At 36.7% G+C, this 18670-nt stretch overlaps 1 protein-coding gene across 7 annotated transcripts; it reads right to left on the reverse strand.

The window, feature by feature from the left end:
* Positions 1–450: 450 nt before the first annotated feature.
* Positions 451–17619, reverse strand: LOC132042707 (uncharacterized). 7 transcript variants are annotated; one of them, XM_059433240.1, is made up of 10 exons: positions 11794–12126; positions 10980–11082; positions 4954–5046; positions 3910–4092; positions 3733–3835; positions 3149–3334; positions 2774–2798; positions 1947–2737; positions 1725–1850; positions 889–1340 (listed from the first exon to the last, which is right to left on the reverse strand). In XM_059433240.1, exons 1-8 carry the CDS (start codon positions 11814–11816, stop codon positions 1987–1989), a joined length of 1467 nt encoding a protein of 488 aa, XP_059289223.1. In that variant the 5' UTR covers positions 11817–12126; the 3' UTR covers positions 889–1340; positions 1725–1850; positions 1947–1986. The 7 variants fall into 7 exon arrangements, with proteins under 7 accessions (XP_059289220.1, XP_059289223.1, XP_059289219.1 ...); XM_059433236.1 differs by adding an exon at positions 1428–1576 and having other exon boundaries at positions 1947–2798; XM_059433237.1 differs by lacking the exon at positions 889–1340 and adding an exon at positions 451–670 and having other exon boundaries at positions 1797–1850; positions 1947–2798.
* Between the last annotated feature and the right edge of the window lie 1051 nt (positions 17620–18670).

An 18670-nucleotide genomic window follows, 5' to 3' on the forward strand; every position in this document is an offset into this window, starting at 1 on the left:
ATTCTTAGCATTGAACCTATTATATTTTCAAAGTTATGAATTCATATCTACTATTTAGTACAATTTTATTAATCTTTATACATAAATTTATGCTCAGCATTGAAAGTTTGGGATTTGCTTGAACCCCTAGCTCGAGTGCTAGATACGCCTCTGTGTCAATCGGTGTGGAACTTAGTAGACACAAAATCCTCTAACAAAATAGTGAATTTTGTTAGAGAAAGTAGAGAAAATAATGTAAGTGTTCGTGGAGTTCTTTCTTTGGATCTAACAAAGAAGACAACCGTGGTGGATTTGTTAGCCACGTGGGCTCACAGTTAAACTAAACATTTTTTTTTTTCCACAAATCTTTTAGGTTTAGGGTAAAGGACCAAAATGAACACCTTTTGTTGTACATTAAAGACCATTTCAATCTAGTGGAATATATTATGGACCAAAATAAAACAATACCTATACATTAACGGCGATTTTGATCGTTTTCTCTAACAAATAATATCTTGAATTCTTTACACATAAAAAAAGAAAAAAAGAAAGATGTAACAATTTTTTTCTTTGTATTAAAATTTTAAAGTTCACCAGAAAAAAGATTAATCAAAAGATGAAGGGGTTATTGTTCCCCTATCATTAAAGGTTAAGGGGGTTGAGTGAAATTTACTCAAACAAATATCTTGCACTCATCCACATAATGTTTATCCATAGATTGATAGAAGAAGAGGGGGTTTTGTTGTCGTAATTGAAGTTTGATAGTGGTCTGGGCATATAAATCCCACCAATTCACTATGGCCAATTATTCATAGATTAACACAACTTACCAAAAGTTGTTAACTGCACGCTCCTTGCACGACCAGATCAACCGTGGTACACGTATGATGCACATGCACCTAGAGCATAGACAATATAACTGTTTGTAATTTTTTTTTAATTATTTTTGTCATAAAACGTACTTATATTAAAACTAACCAACAAACTTACAAACAGGTAGAAGTCTGCATCCCTATATTTACATCACAGTGTGGGGATGGGACTCAAAGTAGTAGTAGTCTGTCTATATGAACTATTACAACCCAAATGGTTGCAAAAATTTGTGATGTTGAGATATCAGTAAATAGTCCCATTGTAGGGTCTGTTCTTACAAAGATTGTTTAGAGACTCATCGGCTTGAAGTCCTTCCTTGTAGATCATGATGATATATATCCATTACACCCGCTGGAGGGCTATCAAATAGCAGCAGGTGACTTGCAAAATGTTGCTCAACTTGGATCTTCGCGAGTCTATCGGCCAAAAGATTTTGTTCCCTGTAGAAATGGTTGATTATTGGATTATGCAGCTTCAGGATGAAGTACCTGCAGTCATGTAAAAACGTGGGAGTTAGCTTCAGCAGTGTTATTTACCATTTGAAGTACCTCTTGGGAGTCTCTTTCAGTTTCTACCCTCCCTTGAATGAACATGGAAGCAACAATCATAGTAACGCATGAAGCTCAATAATGGCAAGAGGCTACTGGCAGTTTCTTGGCAAAACCTATGACCCAGTGGCCATTATGATCTCGGATTACTCCACCAATACCAGCATTGTATTGATCTTTTCGCAATGAGCCATCAACATTCAATTTAAAGATGCCATTAGTAGGGGGATTCCATTTCAAGTACAGAGGACAAGTAGTTTCTTTGGTGACTGCGCAGATGTTAAATAGTAAAAAAAAAAAAAAAAAAAGGATTGGCGATCTTACTAATCAGTTTAGCTTCTCTTCAAGTCATCCAGTATTCAGGTTAGATTTAAGTAATGTGCCTTTAGACTTGCGCTCCCCTTTTGTTCTCTTCTGTGGTAAATAGACATACCTGTCTGAGGATTTTTCCTGCAACATTTAATACATGGATTATTTTAAACAAGAAATTAGAAGTCATTTATAATAATGAAAATAAAAGGCAGAATTATGAAAATGAGTACTCACATCAGAGCCTTTATTTGTTTCCTGTGCAGCTGCATGTTCGTCAACATTTGAATTGGAGATACAGATTTGGGTTCCCAGAGGTTTCCTGGGACTTCTCTTTCAGATCAGTTTCAATGATGCAATTGCCAGTGTCTCCCAATTCTAAATGGTGAATAGCTGCTCCTTGCAGTTCCACCCTTTTCGTACAATCTATCTCACTTCCACGGGTACCACTTTGCACATTCATCTCCTTGTTTATATGCATGTCATGGAAATCTCTACAAACTTTTAGATATTTTTCCTCATTTACAAATTCAGGGGGGCACAACGCTTGCAATTCCAACTCACCATTTAAACTGGAAACAGATGTACCTCTTCCGCTTCGCCTCAAGGCCTTGCCATTGCTCCCAAGAGGATTATATAACTCCATTCCTCGAAAAGTCGATGCTACATTTGCACTGAAAGCAGAACCAAATAATTGGGGGCTACTTGGATAGCAGGAGGTTGGGATACAGCTGCTTGTTCCTGGGTAATAGAAACTTCCGTTATACGTCTTTAGGGTATTGCCCTGGAACTGAGGAGGTGATATTTGAGAGCTCAATTGAAAAGGAACATTTGAACCAAACTTCTGATAACATTGATTGTTGAGATGGCTGTTGTAATCCCCATTCAAACTGAAGACTTCAGATCTTCTAGCACAATTTAACATGGCACGTGCATCAACATCTGGTCTTCGTTCACCGGAATTGAGTTCAGGGGCATTGACAAAGAACTTCTTTAGTCCACCACACACTTTTTCTTCCGGTAGGGACAGGATCTCTCTTAAAGTCTGAATACCATGGGACAAAGCACATCGTATACGACAGAAGTTGCCTGCAACATAAGGGTCAAATAAACAGATCAGCTTCAGAAGTAAAAGCAGTGTGTATTCTACTCTGACAAAGTAACCACTAAGCCATTTTTCTTCATTGTCACTCTGTGCAGGGTGCGTGCGCTTGTGGTAATTTAGATTTATGTGTTAAATTAAATATGTTTTCTAAATGTCATTTAACATCAATAGTCGTGCCTTCCAATGAGAATCATTTTGAAGCAGGGAAAAACAAAATCCTAAGAGACTGTATTTCAGCTGATGTATGAAATTCCACATTTAGCTTTTGGAAGCGTCAAATATTACGTGCATCTATACCAAAAAGTCAATTCAGTGGAATAAATTTATCAATTACCTTTGCTAACACTACGCCCAAGGTTATTACACTGTTTCAGAGGATCCACTATGTTAAGATACTTTAGTAAGAAGGGTTCTCCTTTACACTCGCCTACCCTCATTTGAACCTTTGAACATTCCACGCAGCGATCAAGAAGTTCCTTACTGAGGGCAAACATCTCATTCCCATGATTTACCGGTGTCTCTGTTGCGATCAAAGGGCATGGAAATAAACCTTGTCAGAGTGGCAGCAGCAAATAGAATAAAACATATCATAATTGAAAAATGAGGATCCAGCTAGGAAATTCAATAGTAGATTACTATTCTAATTCTTGCCATGCAATTTAAAAAAATTAATTTTATAATTTCTCACTAAAATTTCCAGGCCAAAAGATGGAAAAGATATGAAGAAGTGAAGAAAGAGCAGTCCAGAAGTGACAATTAGATGCAGTATTTCTTTTTTCCATATTTCGTTACTAAAATATCGCTATATAAGCTTTCAGAACAAATAAACTTTTAGAACAAATAATATAGCATTCATTATATATTCTTCAGAAAATCATGTGCAACAAGCGTGCATAGAAGTTGCTTTTTTTAACTCACCAACAATATTTTGCAGGCACTTAATCGCAACTGGACCATATATACTAATGCCATAGTTTTCCCAGTCAAATGTGTGATAGTAGTCCAAGAACTTATACAAGACCTACAAATTCACGAATCATATTTGGTTATTATTTCCTTATGTTGAAATAACACAAATTAACTGAACAGACTCACCGTCAAAGGGCCATCTAGAGATAAGTTAAACCGATTTATTATATGCAAGACCAGTATCTCTAATGCATAAGTTGAGATCAACCCGGACTGAGCGCCAAGAATCCTACTCTCGTAGTAGCACCAGGCTTTGATCAAGATAATACTGTGCTTAAAAAGATTGCCTCTCCCAATGTAATAATTGACCTGTAGAATTTGCAGCAGAGTGGCATATGTCAGTAAAAAAAAAAAAGGCTTAATGCATATGCAGCCCCCTAATCTTGTCCATTTTTCCCATTTTGGCACCTCAACTAAGTGTTGTTCCTATTGAACCCCTGAACTCGACCTTAAGTGTGTCTATCAAACCCTCTAAATCTGACTTTTATTAGAAAAAAATAAATTGTGGTAATGAAGGTAAAGTAAGATTCTAGACGTGTGGTAAGCTATTCTTTAGGTCATGGATGTGTCGGTTTTTGCTGGTTCTGCTCTTTTACTGCCAGCTTAATTAAGAGCTTACTCTTTTTTTTCCCTCTCAATTGCTACTAATCTTAGCTATAAGATGGCATAATTAAATTAGAATATACATTAGCATGTTGCTACATTGAAGATAGAATACTATGTAAGTCAGATTGTGTTTGATAGACACACTTGAGGACGAGTTCAGGGGTTCAATAAGAATAACACTTAGTTAAGGTGCCAAAATGGAAAAAAGGGACAAGTTCAGGGAGCTGCATATGCATTAAGCCAAAAAAAAAAAAAAAAAATTAACAACACCAGAGCTTTCAGTTGAACCAAAGCTCAACAGAAGCGGGTGAAGGAAAAGGGGGGCATGGGCAGAACAGAAAATGAGCAGATGTAATCCAAAGGTGTCTCCTCTGTCCCCTGCCCTCCTCTTTCCCCTTGGGGGTTTAGAAGGGATAGAGTAAGAAAACAAGAAGATGAGAAGTGAGTTAGCATCACAAGAACGGTGATTAAGAGATCACCAATAATATGACTTGGTGTTTATTCAAAGGACGCTGCACAGATTACATCATTGGGATTGTTAGCAGAGTTGCAATAGACTCAGACCTGTTCAAGGAAGGTCAAAGAACAGAGTCCTGCAACTTGATTAAAAGAGATGTCTACAGCAATATGCTGCACGAAGCACTTCACAAGCTTCACCTGCCAAACACAAAATCAAAAGAGTAGATGATCAACACAGATAATCAACATATCTCTATCATCCATTGCAACACAGACTATATAATATTGAGTTCATTTGCCAAGTTGCTGAGGCTTCGGGGAAAGGACCCTAATTAGATAACATCGTCAGATGGAGAGGGAACGTCAAAATTATCACAATTCTATGATATTAGACTGCTCGATATTTAAAAAATCAGACGGCAATTGCAGCTCAAACATGCATGACTGCAGAACTCAACTATTCTTCTTTAAGCGACAGGAATAAAATACAAATTCTTCTTACCTAGCATATTACTTGCTTAAAATTTATCTCTGGCATTATATTGATGAAATCAGAATCTGTCTGCACAATAGTACCTAGACTGGAATCTTGTACTAAGCTACATATCATTCCCATCAGCGTACTCTGCTAAACAATAAGCATTTCATTTCAGGACGATAAAAACAGCTGCGGAGTTTTAACACTAGTTAGCTACTACACCCGATACTGAAATTCAGTCGCAAACAAAGTGACGGAAACTAAGTGAATGTCATCTCTTCTTCTCGACATCTCGTAGCAGCACAGTCATTCCGCGGAATATATGACTCATGCTCCTTTAGGTTCTTTATATTCCGTGGGTGGTGTAGCTACCGATATCAATGCAGTCAATTATGTATCCCCTAGAAGCTGGTTAGCTACCTCTCATTTTGTTCTAGGATTCTTCTTCATCGTAGGTCTTTTGTGGCACGCAGGAAGGGCTCGGGCAGCTGCAGCAGGATTTGAAAAAGGAATTGATCTGACTTTGAACCTGTTCTTTCCATGACCCCTCTTAATTGAGATGAGACAGGAGATCCAATGCTTGAATGAAGTACAAATCAATTTGATTCAATCATAAATCTTGGAATCAGCTTAAGTATTCCTTTTTTTTTTTTTCTACTCATTTTATCTAATTTATATCTAATCTATTTTTCTGGCTTGGCTAGGTGGGATAGCCAAGCCATTCCCTTTTCTTTTGGATAGCAGATTGGGCAAAACCACTAAAGAAAAAAAATCTATTCAATTAGCAAAAAAGGAGAGAGAGGGATTCGAACCCTCGATAGTTCTTTGTTCAAAACTATATCGGTTTTCAAGACCGGGGTATCACCCACTCAGCCATCTCTCCGAAAGACTATGTTTATTTTATTCCTCCGAATAGAACATGGCCATAGGAGTGGATACCCCCACTAGCTGTAGAAAGATCGCAGGGGCGAATCCACCGGTCGATCTATCTATCCGTATAGCATGCTCATTTGTGAAGAAAATTCTATTTCCCCCCCACCCCACTCCATGTACGAATATAGTGTGAAAGGGGGAGTAGTAATAAGTCATGTAGAATAAATGGATTCATGACTCAACCCTCCCCAGGCCCCACGTTGTGGGATTTCACTGGGTGGTTGTTGTTGTTGTTGTTGATAAAGTAAGATCCCTCGATGACATATTTTATCACAATTAATATTTTTTGGCTGATAGAGGGATCAAGTGGTATATAGTTCATTTGTTGGTAGCTTGGAGGATTAAAAGCATGACTCTTGCTTTCCAATTGGCTGTTTTTGCATCAATTGCTACTTCATTAATCTTATTGATTAGCCCCGTTGTATTTGCTTCTCCTGATGGCTGGTCGAGTAACAAAAATGTTGTATTTTCTGGTACATCCTTATGGATTAGTCGGGCTACAAGTGGAAGCATGAGATACTGTATCCAAGTCAACAAAATGCCAGGTTTGTATCTGATGTCAAGATCTCTATCCATCTAGAAAGTAACATGACACTTAGAGAAATCCATACCATTTTAGTGTAACTGAGCCCTAGAAGGTAAAGGCTCAGAACACACTTATCCAATGGCTTCAAAGGTTGAGCAAGAAAGTGGGAAGGATGCAAACAAAAATGATGAGTTCCTTAGGGAAAAGCTAGTTTGATTGGATGATGAGGAAGGGTGGACAACTTATGAACCAACACCATAAGTCAATCCCTTTAGGTAATTTTAATAATTATGAATTCACCTTAACCTAATAAAAACCTCCATTTAAATAGCCAATAATTTCAAACTGGCCTCTATTATGTATGACATCAAGGGAACACTTCCACTCTTTTTTTTCCCTAATAAGTGTGTTTTTTCTACTGTTAAAGTGAATAGCCAGTGAAAACCTTATTAGTAACTTATTTCATTTGTGTGTATTTAAAGTATTGAAACAAGGTGCTTCCTCACTGAAAGTATGACCAAATTGATAACGTTCACTTAATTACATTTTCGCTTGTCTCCAATGGCTACTTTAGTTTTCTCTTGAAAAGGAATTCTTTTGATTTATATAATATACACCAAGGTCACAGTTACAAATGTTGCAAGGTCAAGCAGTTTTCAGCTGTCTTCTACTGGTACTTCTACATTCACATTCAAAGAAAAATGAAGGGGAACACCAATGTCTTAGCTGAAATATTGCTGGCTTTGGACACAATATAATACAACTCTGTGTCTAATTCACACAGGCTAGGATATCATAGAGTTTCTTTCTCAAAATCTCTTTGATACCCTAGCCCGTGTGGAAATAGTTATGTGATCGGTCAATGATCTCATGCATATCAAGTTCTCTTTTTTTAATGAGGAATAGATTTTGGAACCCTGACATTTTGTTCATAGAGAAAACCTCAATTATGTGATGTATTAAACCGGAGTACCAAATAAACTATAGCACTTGAAAATCAATATTCCATGATTTTTATCTTTACTATCTTATATTTGTTCTCATGACTAAAGCAAATCGACTCGAGTTGAACCAGAAGGCATGACTAAAGCAAATCGACTCAAGTTGAACCAGAAGGCACTAACGTAGCAGATTCTCAAGATGATGCTATTTGTATTTTATCTTTCTTTTTTCTTAAATAAGAAATATGATGCTATCTTTTTGCATGGTGCATCTACTTGACACATCTTTTATGAGTTCTATTTTAGAAACTTTTGTATTGTCTGACTTGCACTTACAGATAATCAGGACAGGAAGAAAGAGAGGAACAAAAATGAATATTATGGTCCTCTTGTTTTAGAAATGATACAAGACAGTGGGGAGATTGACGATGATGTCACACATCGTATTAGGGCAGGGTGGATGAAATGGAGGCTCGCTTCCGGAGTGCTATGTGATAAGAAAGTGCCACCACAACTTAAGGGCAAGTTCTACAAAGTGGTGGTTAGACCGACCATGTTGTATGGGGCGGAGTGTTGGCCAGTTAAGATCTCTCACATTCAAAAGATGAAAGTTGCCGAGATGAGAATGTTGAGATGGATGTGTGGGCACACCAAGAGTGACAGGATTAGGAATGAGGCTATCCGGGACAAGGTGGGAGTGGCCTCGGTGGAAGACAAGATGCGGGAAACGAGACTGAGATGGTTTGGACATGTGAAGAGGAGAGGCACAGATGCCCCAGTGCGGAGGTGTGAGAGGTTAGCCATGGATGGTTTCGGAAGAGAAGTAGGGGTAAGCCGAAGAAGTATTGGGGAGAGGTGATTAGACAGGATATAGCGCGATTCTGACTTCACGAGGACATGACCTTAGATAGGAGGGTATGGAGGACTCGGATTAGGGTAGAAGGCTAGTAGATAGTAACGTTTATCCTTTCATATTAGTAGTCACATTTGTGCTTTGGTTTCTGCTATTATTTGTTATCCTGTACTTTGATTATCTTATTTTATCTGTGATAGCTACTGCTCCTTTACAAACTGCTTCATCATGGCTTAGTCGCTTTAGTTATTTGCATTTCCATATCGCTTTGAATCTCTTGGCCTTATCTGACCTTTTGTTATGCTTTTATGCTTTATATTTTCTATTGAGCCGAGGGTCTTTCGGAAATGTACCGTCCTACCTTGGTAGGAGTCGGTCCGCGTACACACTCTACCCTCCCCAGACCTCACGTTGTGGGATTTCACTGGGTTGTTGTTGTTTTAGAAATGATATTATTGAACTATGTTTTTCTAAAGTTCTTCGATCTTTAACATGTCAGAGGATTACCGAATACTCTTCATTGCAGCAGCTTGCAAGGAGCATCAACAAATATGTCATACCACAAAAAAGATTTTGCACAATAGCAGGCATCTTCAATCTTAACTTTCCTTTCCACTTAGCAAACTTTAAGATTGGGAGATTATTAGGGTGTCACAACTTTTGGGTAAACTGGAAGGGGCAGTTCTTACTCCTGGGAGAGAAGATCTGTTAAGATGGAACCATTAAAGAAATGAGAACTTCTTTGTGGAATATCCCTACAAGGTTTTATAGCACCTAGAAACCACACTGCTTAGCCTTGGAATGTTATCTGGAAAACCATCCACCTCCTAAAGTTGGAGGTTTTTGTTGGATTGCAGCATATGAGGCACTTCCACACAGTCTAATCTACTAAGAGAGGTCTTTACTCCTACTGTAGATGCTGCATGTGCGAGAAGGAAGCTGAAGATGCAAACCATCTATTTCTTCAAAGCAAGATGGTAAGGCAGCTTTTGGACATGCTTTTGGCTTGTTTGGCATCAACTAGGTAGTATCTAAGAATGTGAAAAATATGTTGTTTAGCTGGTCAGGAAGAAAAATGGGTAAAGATAACAGGATATTTTTTTAATGCAATACCTTCTTGCATTTGTTTTTGGTAATTTGGCTGGAAAGCACCAAAGATGATTCGAGGGGAAGGCTGAATCTGACAATCTGGTCATAGATTAAAATATAGATGTCTTTATTATTAGCCTTTTTAGGTAACTCTTTTTATATTTTGTTTCCAAGTTGTTTCAAGACTTCGTTATCTTATGTAATTTCTTTTTATTCAGCTTCTCGATAGACAAGGCTAAAGCTAAAAGCCAGCTCAAAATTATACTACCTCCATCCCAATAAATAGACCTTCTTTCCTTTTCGGTTGTTCCCCAAAAGTTAGACTTCTTTCCTTAAACAGCAACATTTTCTCCCTTGAACAAAATCTAAACTATCTCTATATAATACTTGATGCGAAACCTTTCAACTAATAGCTCCAACTTTTCACATTTCAATTGTTATAAACATGTCTTTACTAAACACAATCCATGCAAAGTCAGAGATCTAACCTATTGTTATTGAGAGTCTTTTTATCCTTTTCTATGAAAAACACAACTAGTTTTTGCTATTACAGCCCCTTGAAAGGTTTCCCTAGGCTTTCCTCTAAACACCAGGGCTTTAAGATTGTACGTAAAACCACTTCTTCTGAGCTCCACCCACAAGAGCCTTTTTTTTTTTTTTTTTTTGATAAAGTAGTCAAATATCATTAGAAAAGCATCAAGAAGATGCAAGGTTACAGGTGGGAAAAAGAAGCTGCTTCAAACAAAACAAGAAGCAAACTTAGACTAAAACCTGTAGAACAGCCAAAAAGGTATCCTGCCTATTGTATTAGGCTAAAGACAGGGAACTACAAAATCCAAGAAAGTATCCACACTGTCTACAGGGGTAAGAATATGTCAACTAAATAAGCACTCTAAACATCTAGCCTTGAGAGTACTAATAGGACTTGAGATTCCATCAAACCATCTGCTATTTCTCTCCTTCCAAAGACACCAAAAAATAACTGTAGGGATCATTCTCCGGATTCTTTTGATGGTTTTTCCAACTCTCCCCAGTGACCAGCTTGCATAGGCATCTTTCATGAAAAGCCTTTCTTTTCAAGACATTTCCACCACGTCTAAAATAAAAAGCTCTAGCAAAATAGAGTTTTTCTCTTTTCTTTTTCATTTAATCAATCAATCAATTATGCCTCAATTATTGGTTTAGTTCCAAAACTTATGGAAGATAAACATATCTGGTAGCCAATCCCATTTGTTCAAAAGTCATTAGTGCGAGAGCTTAAGACTTTTAACTAATAGGCCTTGCTGGAATTCATACAATAGTCTGTTCTACCTTAAACTTGCTCAGCCTGGCATGAAATTGTTCCTCAAGGTGTGCTGGAAAGCAACTTACAACTGCTCCTTTGATTATTCTCAAACAGGTAATACATTGATGTCTACAAGATTGAGAGAGAAAATTACTTTTATATGGGAGTTCATACTTCTTTTTGGTAACTTATTGGACAATGCATTTCACTGAACTCAGAAGTCATAGTAAGATAAGGAATAACAATAAACCTACCTTCAAGAGCTCTAGATACATTGTTAAACCTAATTTTTTCGCAAGTACTCGAGAACCTCTTCTTTTTTTTCTTTTTTCTTTTTTTTTTTTTCTTGTGAGTTAGTGCTTAGAGAACTTCCTCATAATCTTTATATCTAACAACAGTTACAATGACCATCACCCATCAAGTACCAGATTATTAGCCAAGAAACTCTAGCTGATAACTTCACTAAGCGAAATGCATCACCTTCAGTGAATGTTTGAAAAAGTTTTAAATAAAAGCATTAACTAGATACTTGCCCAAATAATGATATAGTCATTCTATTCAAAATTAAAAGAAGACGGAAACCAACTACTACCAGAGACTAGCTTTTAGCACATTGATACCTTCACCATTTAGACAACGGAAATAAGTGACATGAGAACTTCAAGAGTAGCATCCTAATTATTATGACAAAAGAAAAAATTTATAAAGCTATCTAGTTTTAGCAGCAGAAAGTTAAAAGATAAAAAACTTCTAAGATCGCAAGACCAGGAAACAAAAGTTAGTCTTCAAACAATTTCAGTATCACGAACAAAGAAGAGGAAAATAAGTTTAAAATAACACCTGAGCAGGAATATAGCGGACATCCTCAACCAGAAAATCAGCAGCTTTTAGTTCTTCTCTTTTAAGCAAATCAAAAACATTTTTTGCCATATGTTCATCATTATTTTGATAGGCAATGACAGTCAGATCAATATCCCCATGAGGTAGGTATGTTTGCAGAGGGCCCGAGCCAAATTGGGAAACCTGCAAAGGAGATGAAGAATTTACCACGCTCCATGCTTAAGCTAAGACTTCTCATTAAAGGTTCTGTCTTGTTTCATCATATCGCCTCAGTAAGAATTTATTTAGCAGTTCTGCACAATCTTATGTACAAAAAAGAATCTTATTTAACGTGGAGCATTACGTCCTCAGTAAGAAATCATTCAGCAGTCGTGAACAATCTTATGTACAAAAAAGAACCGAATCTTATTAACGTGGAGCATTACAGAGGTGAACACTCCTGTGTTTTTTTTTTACTGACAATTTCTAATAAATTTACCATATATTGCATTGTTGGCAATGTCTTTGTTAATATAACATTAGTGAATTAATGAGATTTTTCTATAGCAATGGGTTGAATAATCCTTAATGCAATTCAGGAAACTCTTAATTCCCGTAAAAACAAAACTTATTGCTGCTGAGTTCTTGTATAATATAAAAAGAAATTCCATGCAACTGAATGTAACCCAGTGAAACACGCTATTGGCATAACTCCCTTCTGTTTTCTAATATGACAAATACTAAAAGCTTCAGGGTCAGAAGAGTGGCTACTTATTGACAACATCTGTCTGGAGCTCATTCAAAAATCTTATTGGCATCCTATCCATGAATTGCAACAGCAAAACAGTTGGAAGCTTATCACGTGAAAACGAATGTTGTTGGAAACTAAAGCTCTGTACTATTAGAGCATCTGAGCTGAAAAGCAATGTATAGGTACAGAAGTTTCAAATGTCTGAAGCTAAAGATCATAGTACCACGGTCCCGCCCACTAGACTTTGAAGACCATGCAATACATGTATATGTCTCACTTTTATACTGGAATTACACTAATATGAAAGGATGCAAACCCGATTATTATATTAGCATTCACAATAGTAAATGTCAAACAAAAACAAGAACAAATAACCAATCAGAAAAGTACGGGAAACAAAGGAACATGCATAACAATCAGAGTGTTCGAGTATTAGGTATTCAAAGTTCTGCAGATTTACGTGAAAACAGAAGGAAAATCCCACACAAAGATTAAAAAGTTAAGAAGAGAAGAAATGGCAAAATTAAAAAATTGTTGGAAAGAAATATGGTCAGAAGTTAAAAGTAGAGCAAAGAGAAAAGGAGAAAAGCCTTAGGGCAAGCAAAGGAGGAGGGTAACTGCATTCTTAGGTTTTTTTTTGGTGGATAAGTATAGCTTCACATGAAAGTTATTATTAAACGAACCAACTCATATCATTTAGCAGAGTTGAAACTGTTAATTTCCAGATACCGGGATTTCTCAGAGTAAAATACCAGTGCGCCATAGACAGTAGCGAGCTATGATACAAACATACAGTTTTTTGATGATTTTAATAGAATAAACAATGCAGCTATCCCCAACAGATAAGGAAATTAGGTCAACAGAAAAATAACAGATCAAGGGAAACAAGCAACATGTGCATCAGAATGCGAAGCGCCGAAGCCTGCTCTAGGTCAAAAAGATAATCAATATAATGGTGCCTCCTAAGAAATGACAAGGTATGGGCGAATACCCCACTCACGTTGTTCCTAGGGGAACACTTAAGCAAAGACAGCACAGAATATATGCCTGGCCTAGGAACACTGTAACAAACGTAATATTCCAACTTCCCCACCGTTCATGTTGACATGATGATCTCTAATCTTTTCAGATTGCATTGAGTAGATACTCGTAAAAAAAAGTAACTCTAGAAAGGATATCTCAAATCTTCATCTCTTCCTTATTTCCTTTCGTGCCCCTCATTGAATTCTTGCATTTGACGAGATATTGTTCATTCTGAATTAAGAAAACTTCCATATTTTTCCTATAACCAAGTCTCATGTAACCTTGAAATTGAATGTTTCTCTTTCACATAGGCGTGGAAGCAGAGGGAAGGTAACCATGACACAACAGCTCCAAAGCAGACCTTAAAAGGAGAAGAGCTCAACTGTAACTCCAAAAGGGAAAGCTAAATTTTCCCTACTGGATTAAACAATCTACGAGCTCCTCACAAAGAGACATCTAGACACCTGCAGCTAACTCAATATGATGCACACTTCCATTTCCTGAAAGAGGACATGGATTCATGAATCTTCACCAAAGAACCCGGCAACTGGTTTACTTGAAAAGAAACTAAAAGAAGACTAGTTTCAAATTAATTACCATTATAAGAGCCAGAAAACTAATTTCGGAAAATAAAATGGAAGAGGAAAGAACACAAAATAAATCCCCTAGGGCTTTGGCCTAGTAGTAAGACCACAGTGCACGATATACGGGTTAGACGCACCTCACGGGTTCAAAAGTTATCGGCAGACAAAAAAGCCTGTTAAATAAGTGGAAACGTAGTAAGGTAAAGGCAGGCCCACTATCCACCGATTTTTCTCGGTTATCAAAAAGTTATAAAAAGTAAATCCCCAAGAGCATAGCTCATTGGTTGAGGCATGGGAGTAGCAATCCAGAGATCACAAATTCAAATTCCAACTACAACACTAAGTGAGAGCCCATCTCCAACTTCACCAAGCAAGATTGTCATGGCAACCTGTGCTTGCGGGAATGGGGCTTCTCTGGTGATTAACCAAGCTGGCACCTGAACACCACTGACACCGAGATTTGGAAAACAAAAACAAAAAAAAAAGGAACTCAAAACAAATATAGACATGTGAAATGATAGTCTAACCTCAACTCCAAAGTTCTGTCTAATTAACCTCCCCACATAACTGACAATCCCCATCCTTGTTTGATCAGAATCTACAGTTGGGGACAACACAGATAGTATGTCCTGGATAGATCTTTTGGCTGTTGGCCGATATTCATACCCAATTGGAAGTTGGTATTGACTTGACAAAGAACAGGAAGGTGAAACCAAGGAAGTGGAAGAGGATGACGAAAAACGATCATGAGAAGTCTCCATGCCAGGAGTTTCTAACTGAACCTTTGTAACGATTCCAATAATCAACACTAAACTTGAGAATGCCAGAAGAAGCAACAAGCATTGACAGCAGATCAGAAATTTATTAAATCCCAGGAAATAGAATATTCAAAGACAATGATCTCGATGAAATCAGTATCTAAAATCAGATACATAAGAAATGCTACTCAAAGGTTGGATGGGTGATGCCGGGCACTGTGAAAGACCCAATGGTTGGATGGGCCCTTAGAAGACGGAAGAGAAGAAGCAGAGAATGGGATGTTGCTCCCTTGGCACTCATGTGGACCATATGGAGAGAGAGGAATAGGAGAGCGTTTGAGGGCAAAGAGAAAGATTTTGTTTTTCTGAGAAATAGTCTTTTTGCCCTGATTTCTTTTTGGTGCAGCCATGAGGTTCCCATAGGTTTAGAGGACTGGGTGGCTTTTGTAGAAAACCTTGTTTTGCTGTGAGGTTCTCTACCTTTTGGTATACTTCTTGTATACGGGCTGTTTTTATGCCCTAGTTATATGAAAATTATTACTTGATCAAAAAAAAGAAATGCTACTCAAAGGATTGCAGATCGGGTGGAGAACTGAGGGCCTGTTTCCTCCCCCAAGAAGATCTTATGAAACAAATCACTTTTAGCTGGTCTTGGATGCCATTTCTCAAGCAAGTTAAACTTGGGTAAGCATCCAAATTTCCAACAAAGAAGTACAAATTCAACCAATAGAGACTGAAAATCAATGACCCTTCAGGTGAAAAAAGTCACTGAAGGAAGTAAAAAAAATTTGCAAGCTGTTTGACTCAATGTAAAAATGGTAGAAAAAAATGTATGTAACCTGTGAGCAAATCAAGAGCGAAAGCTTGACGGAGAAAAAAAAAAAAAAAACCGGATGAGAATGAGAAGCTCTTTAATTCCTTAAATAAATTTGAAGTGATATCTAATAAATTTAGAGAGAAACAACAGAAGAAGAAGAATAGATGAGAAAAGGTGCTACAACTGCGTTTGGCCACAGCATAAAGTGGTAATAGGGCTACGTCAATCACTGAAGCTTCACTCTTCTTCAAAGATTTGCTTTCTATCTTAGCATGACTTTACCCACTTACTAAATGGAAAATTGGGGATATCTCATAAAATCTGAGGATTAAAATCTATTTAAAGAGTTGATGAATCTATACCCATATTACATTTTGTTCAACATTTGGTAGGTGGTGACAGTTATTGCTTCATACTCATCCATGACTGTGAACCATGGGAATAACCGCCAGAGAAAGAGACAAATACAATGACTTTTGAGGAATCTTTTTTCAATAAAGAGCATTTGATGAATCTCTCTAAGACTTGTTACCAGCGCGCCTCTGGTATGCTTTCGATGTTTAAGAAACGACAAAAAATAACAACAACAACATACCCAGTGTAATCCCACAAGGTGAGGTCTGGAAGGGGTAGGGTGTACGCCGACTTAACCCCTACCTCGTGGAGGTAGAGAGGCTGTTTCCGAAAGACCCTCGGCTCAAGTAACTCATAACAAAGCAATTTTAAAAAATAACATACGGAAGCAAAGGAGACATAGCAAATAATAATGAAATCATTACATAGCATTCAGAAAAAGGAACACAAACAACAACAAAATAATGTGATAAGTGAAGCAAAGAAACAAAAGACAAAAAGAACAAAAAAAAAAGGAAAAAAAAAAATGAAACCAAAAATGTATATTTTGTCGAAAGATGAAAGAATTTCACCATTCAAAGGTCCAGCCTATTTTTTACCCATAGGTCAACAAAAATGTTAGACATCAAAAGTGGATCGACTTCCATGAGTAACTTACTGGTAAGACCAGATATTTCCCCCCTACATGCACCTCAAGGCAACAAAATCTACAACTGAATCACAATTGAGATCTTTTACAGCTCGTAACCAGCTTACTATTACATCGGTACCCGCAATTAAATTTAACAACTTTTCACCCAAAGGTCGCATTAGAGGGTCAGTTTCTAGAATGCAAGTCCATATTGGGAGACCGGGAAAAATGGTGATAATACACATATCGATGAGCTTATGGTTCATGCAATTGTTTGTAAACCAAATAAGAAGTGGCACCCGACTGGAGTAACAGCTCTAGATCAGGCCAGTTACTTTTAATGGCTGGCACAGTGCATGAACTCCCTTCTGGTGCAGAAGACCTTATTTTGTTTTAAGTATGACATTGCATTAGCCTAAACAAAAAGCATCAGTGGTTGGGTAAATATGGCATTCTTCATAAGCAAATTATACCTACTATCAATCATCAACTATACTAATCTCTTGTTTATTTCCTTTTAACCCCTTTCCCAGAAGCCAATTTATTAATTTAGGCAAAAGCTTGCTCAGTGACACGTACTCATAATTTTTTTGGATTTTAACAAACCAAACAGATTACGGAAATATGGCGATGCAAATTTTATGACGATTAAAAGCAATTAACCGAAAATAAGTAACACGTATCTATGTTTCCTGAAACTTTACCTTTTCGAATTCCTTGGGCTGTTTCAATACTCAAGCAACCTTTGTCCTCTTCCTTTGATTGTTTCATAGTACAACTAATTATGGACTCTTCGAACCCTAATCTTGCCATTTTTGTCTGCGCTTCGACAAACAGGACAAAAAAACAAATACTATCACGCGCCGCCCGGGAATAAATTGCACCTGAAATAATAGAATGAGTAGAAGATTTCTGAAGTGTAATTTTCACTTAAATTGTCGCTTCTCTTTTCGATTTATAAATCGGGCAGTTATTAAAAATATCAATAAATTTAATTGAAATATAATAGGTAATATTTAATTTTATAATACTCATTAAATCATAAAAATAATACTTCTATTAGACTGCATTTTTCATTATCAGATTTTTTTTCCTAAAAAAAAAAAGGGGACAACTTTACAATGCAAGTAAAAGAAACATGAAATAAAAACTAACAAAACTAAAAACATAAATGAAACAAATAACCAGCATATTATTGGTTATATTCACTCATAAGTATATAAAATTAACTTAATTACAATTTTTTTGCTTCAATTCCAAATTACTATATTATATAAGAGCAAATGTGAGGACTTTTGTAGTCCTCACAATAATTTCCCAATTTTTTAAAAACTTTTTAATTAATTACTTTTATGTCCTAATCTTATTTAAGTCAATTTTTTTGTTTTTTGTTTTTAAAGCCTACTTTTCAAAAGCCTATCGAACCCCGTGACTTTTGTAGTCCTCACAATAATTTTCAAATTTTTTAAAACTTTTTAATTAATTAATTTTAGGTCCTAATCTTATTTATTTAAGTCAATTTTTTTGTTTTTGTTTTTAAAGTCTACTTTTCAAAAGCTATCGAACCTCCTACCTCATTTTTCACGTTCTTTGATTTTTCGATGGGTGCTCGATATCCGCATTTGAGCCCAATTAATCCGGATAATTCGCATCGCATCGCGCCTATTCGGGGGAGCGCTTCCTCCAAAGATTTTTTTCCATATCCATGTTCGAACCCCTAATCCTCGACAAGAGAGGAGCGCCTCCATCCGCCGCACAAGTTAAATTATGTATTTGTCTTAAAAGTTCATTAACTATGTATAGATTATTTATTTAGAACTAAATAACTTTAAAATTAGGATATATAAGTTATAATGTCAAATTTCGGTTCCAAATTTGATTTGAATTAAATAATTTCATCAAAATGGAAGTTAAAATATTAAAGGAGTGAAATGAAAATTTTGCTTTCATATAACTACCCACTTGTGGGACTACAATGGG

Source organism: Lycium ferocissimum, unplaced genomic scaffold (assembly GCF_029784015.1).
Source record: "Lycium ferocissimum isolate CSIRO_LF1 unplaced genomic scaffold, AGI_CSIRO_Lferr_CH_V1 ctg1729, whole genome shotgun sequence".
Lineage (NCBI taxonomy): Eukaryota > Viridiplantae > Streptophyta > Magnoliopsida > Solanales > Solanaceae > Lycium > Lycium ferocissimum.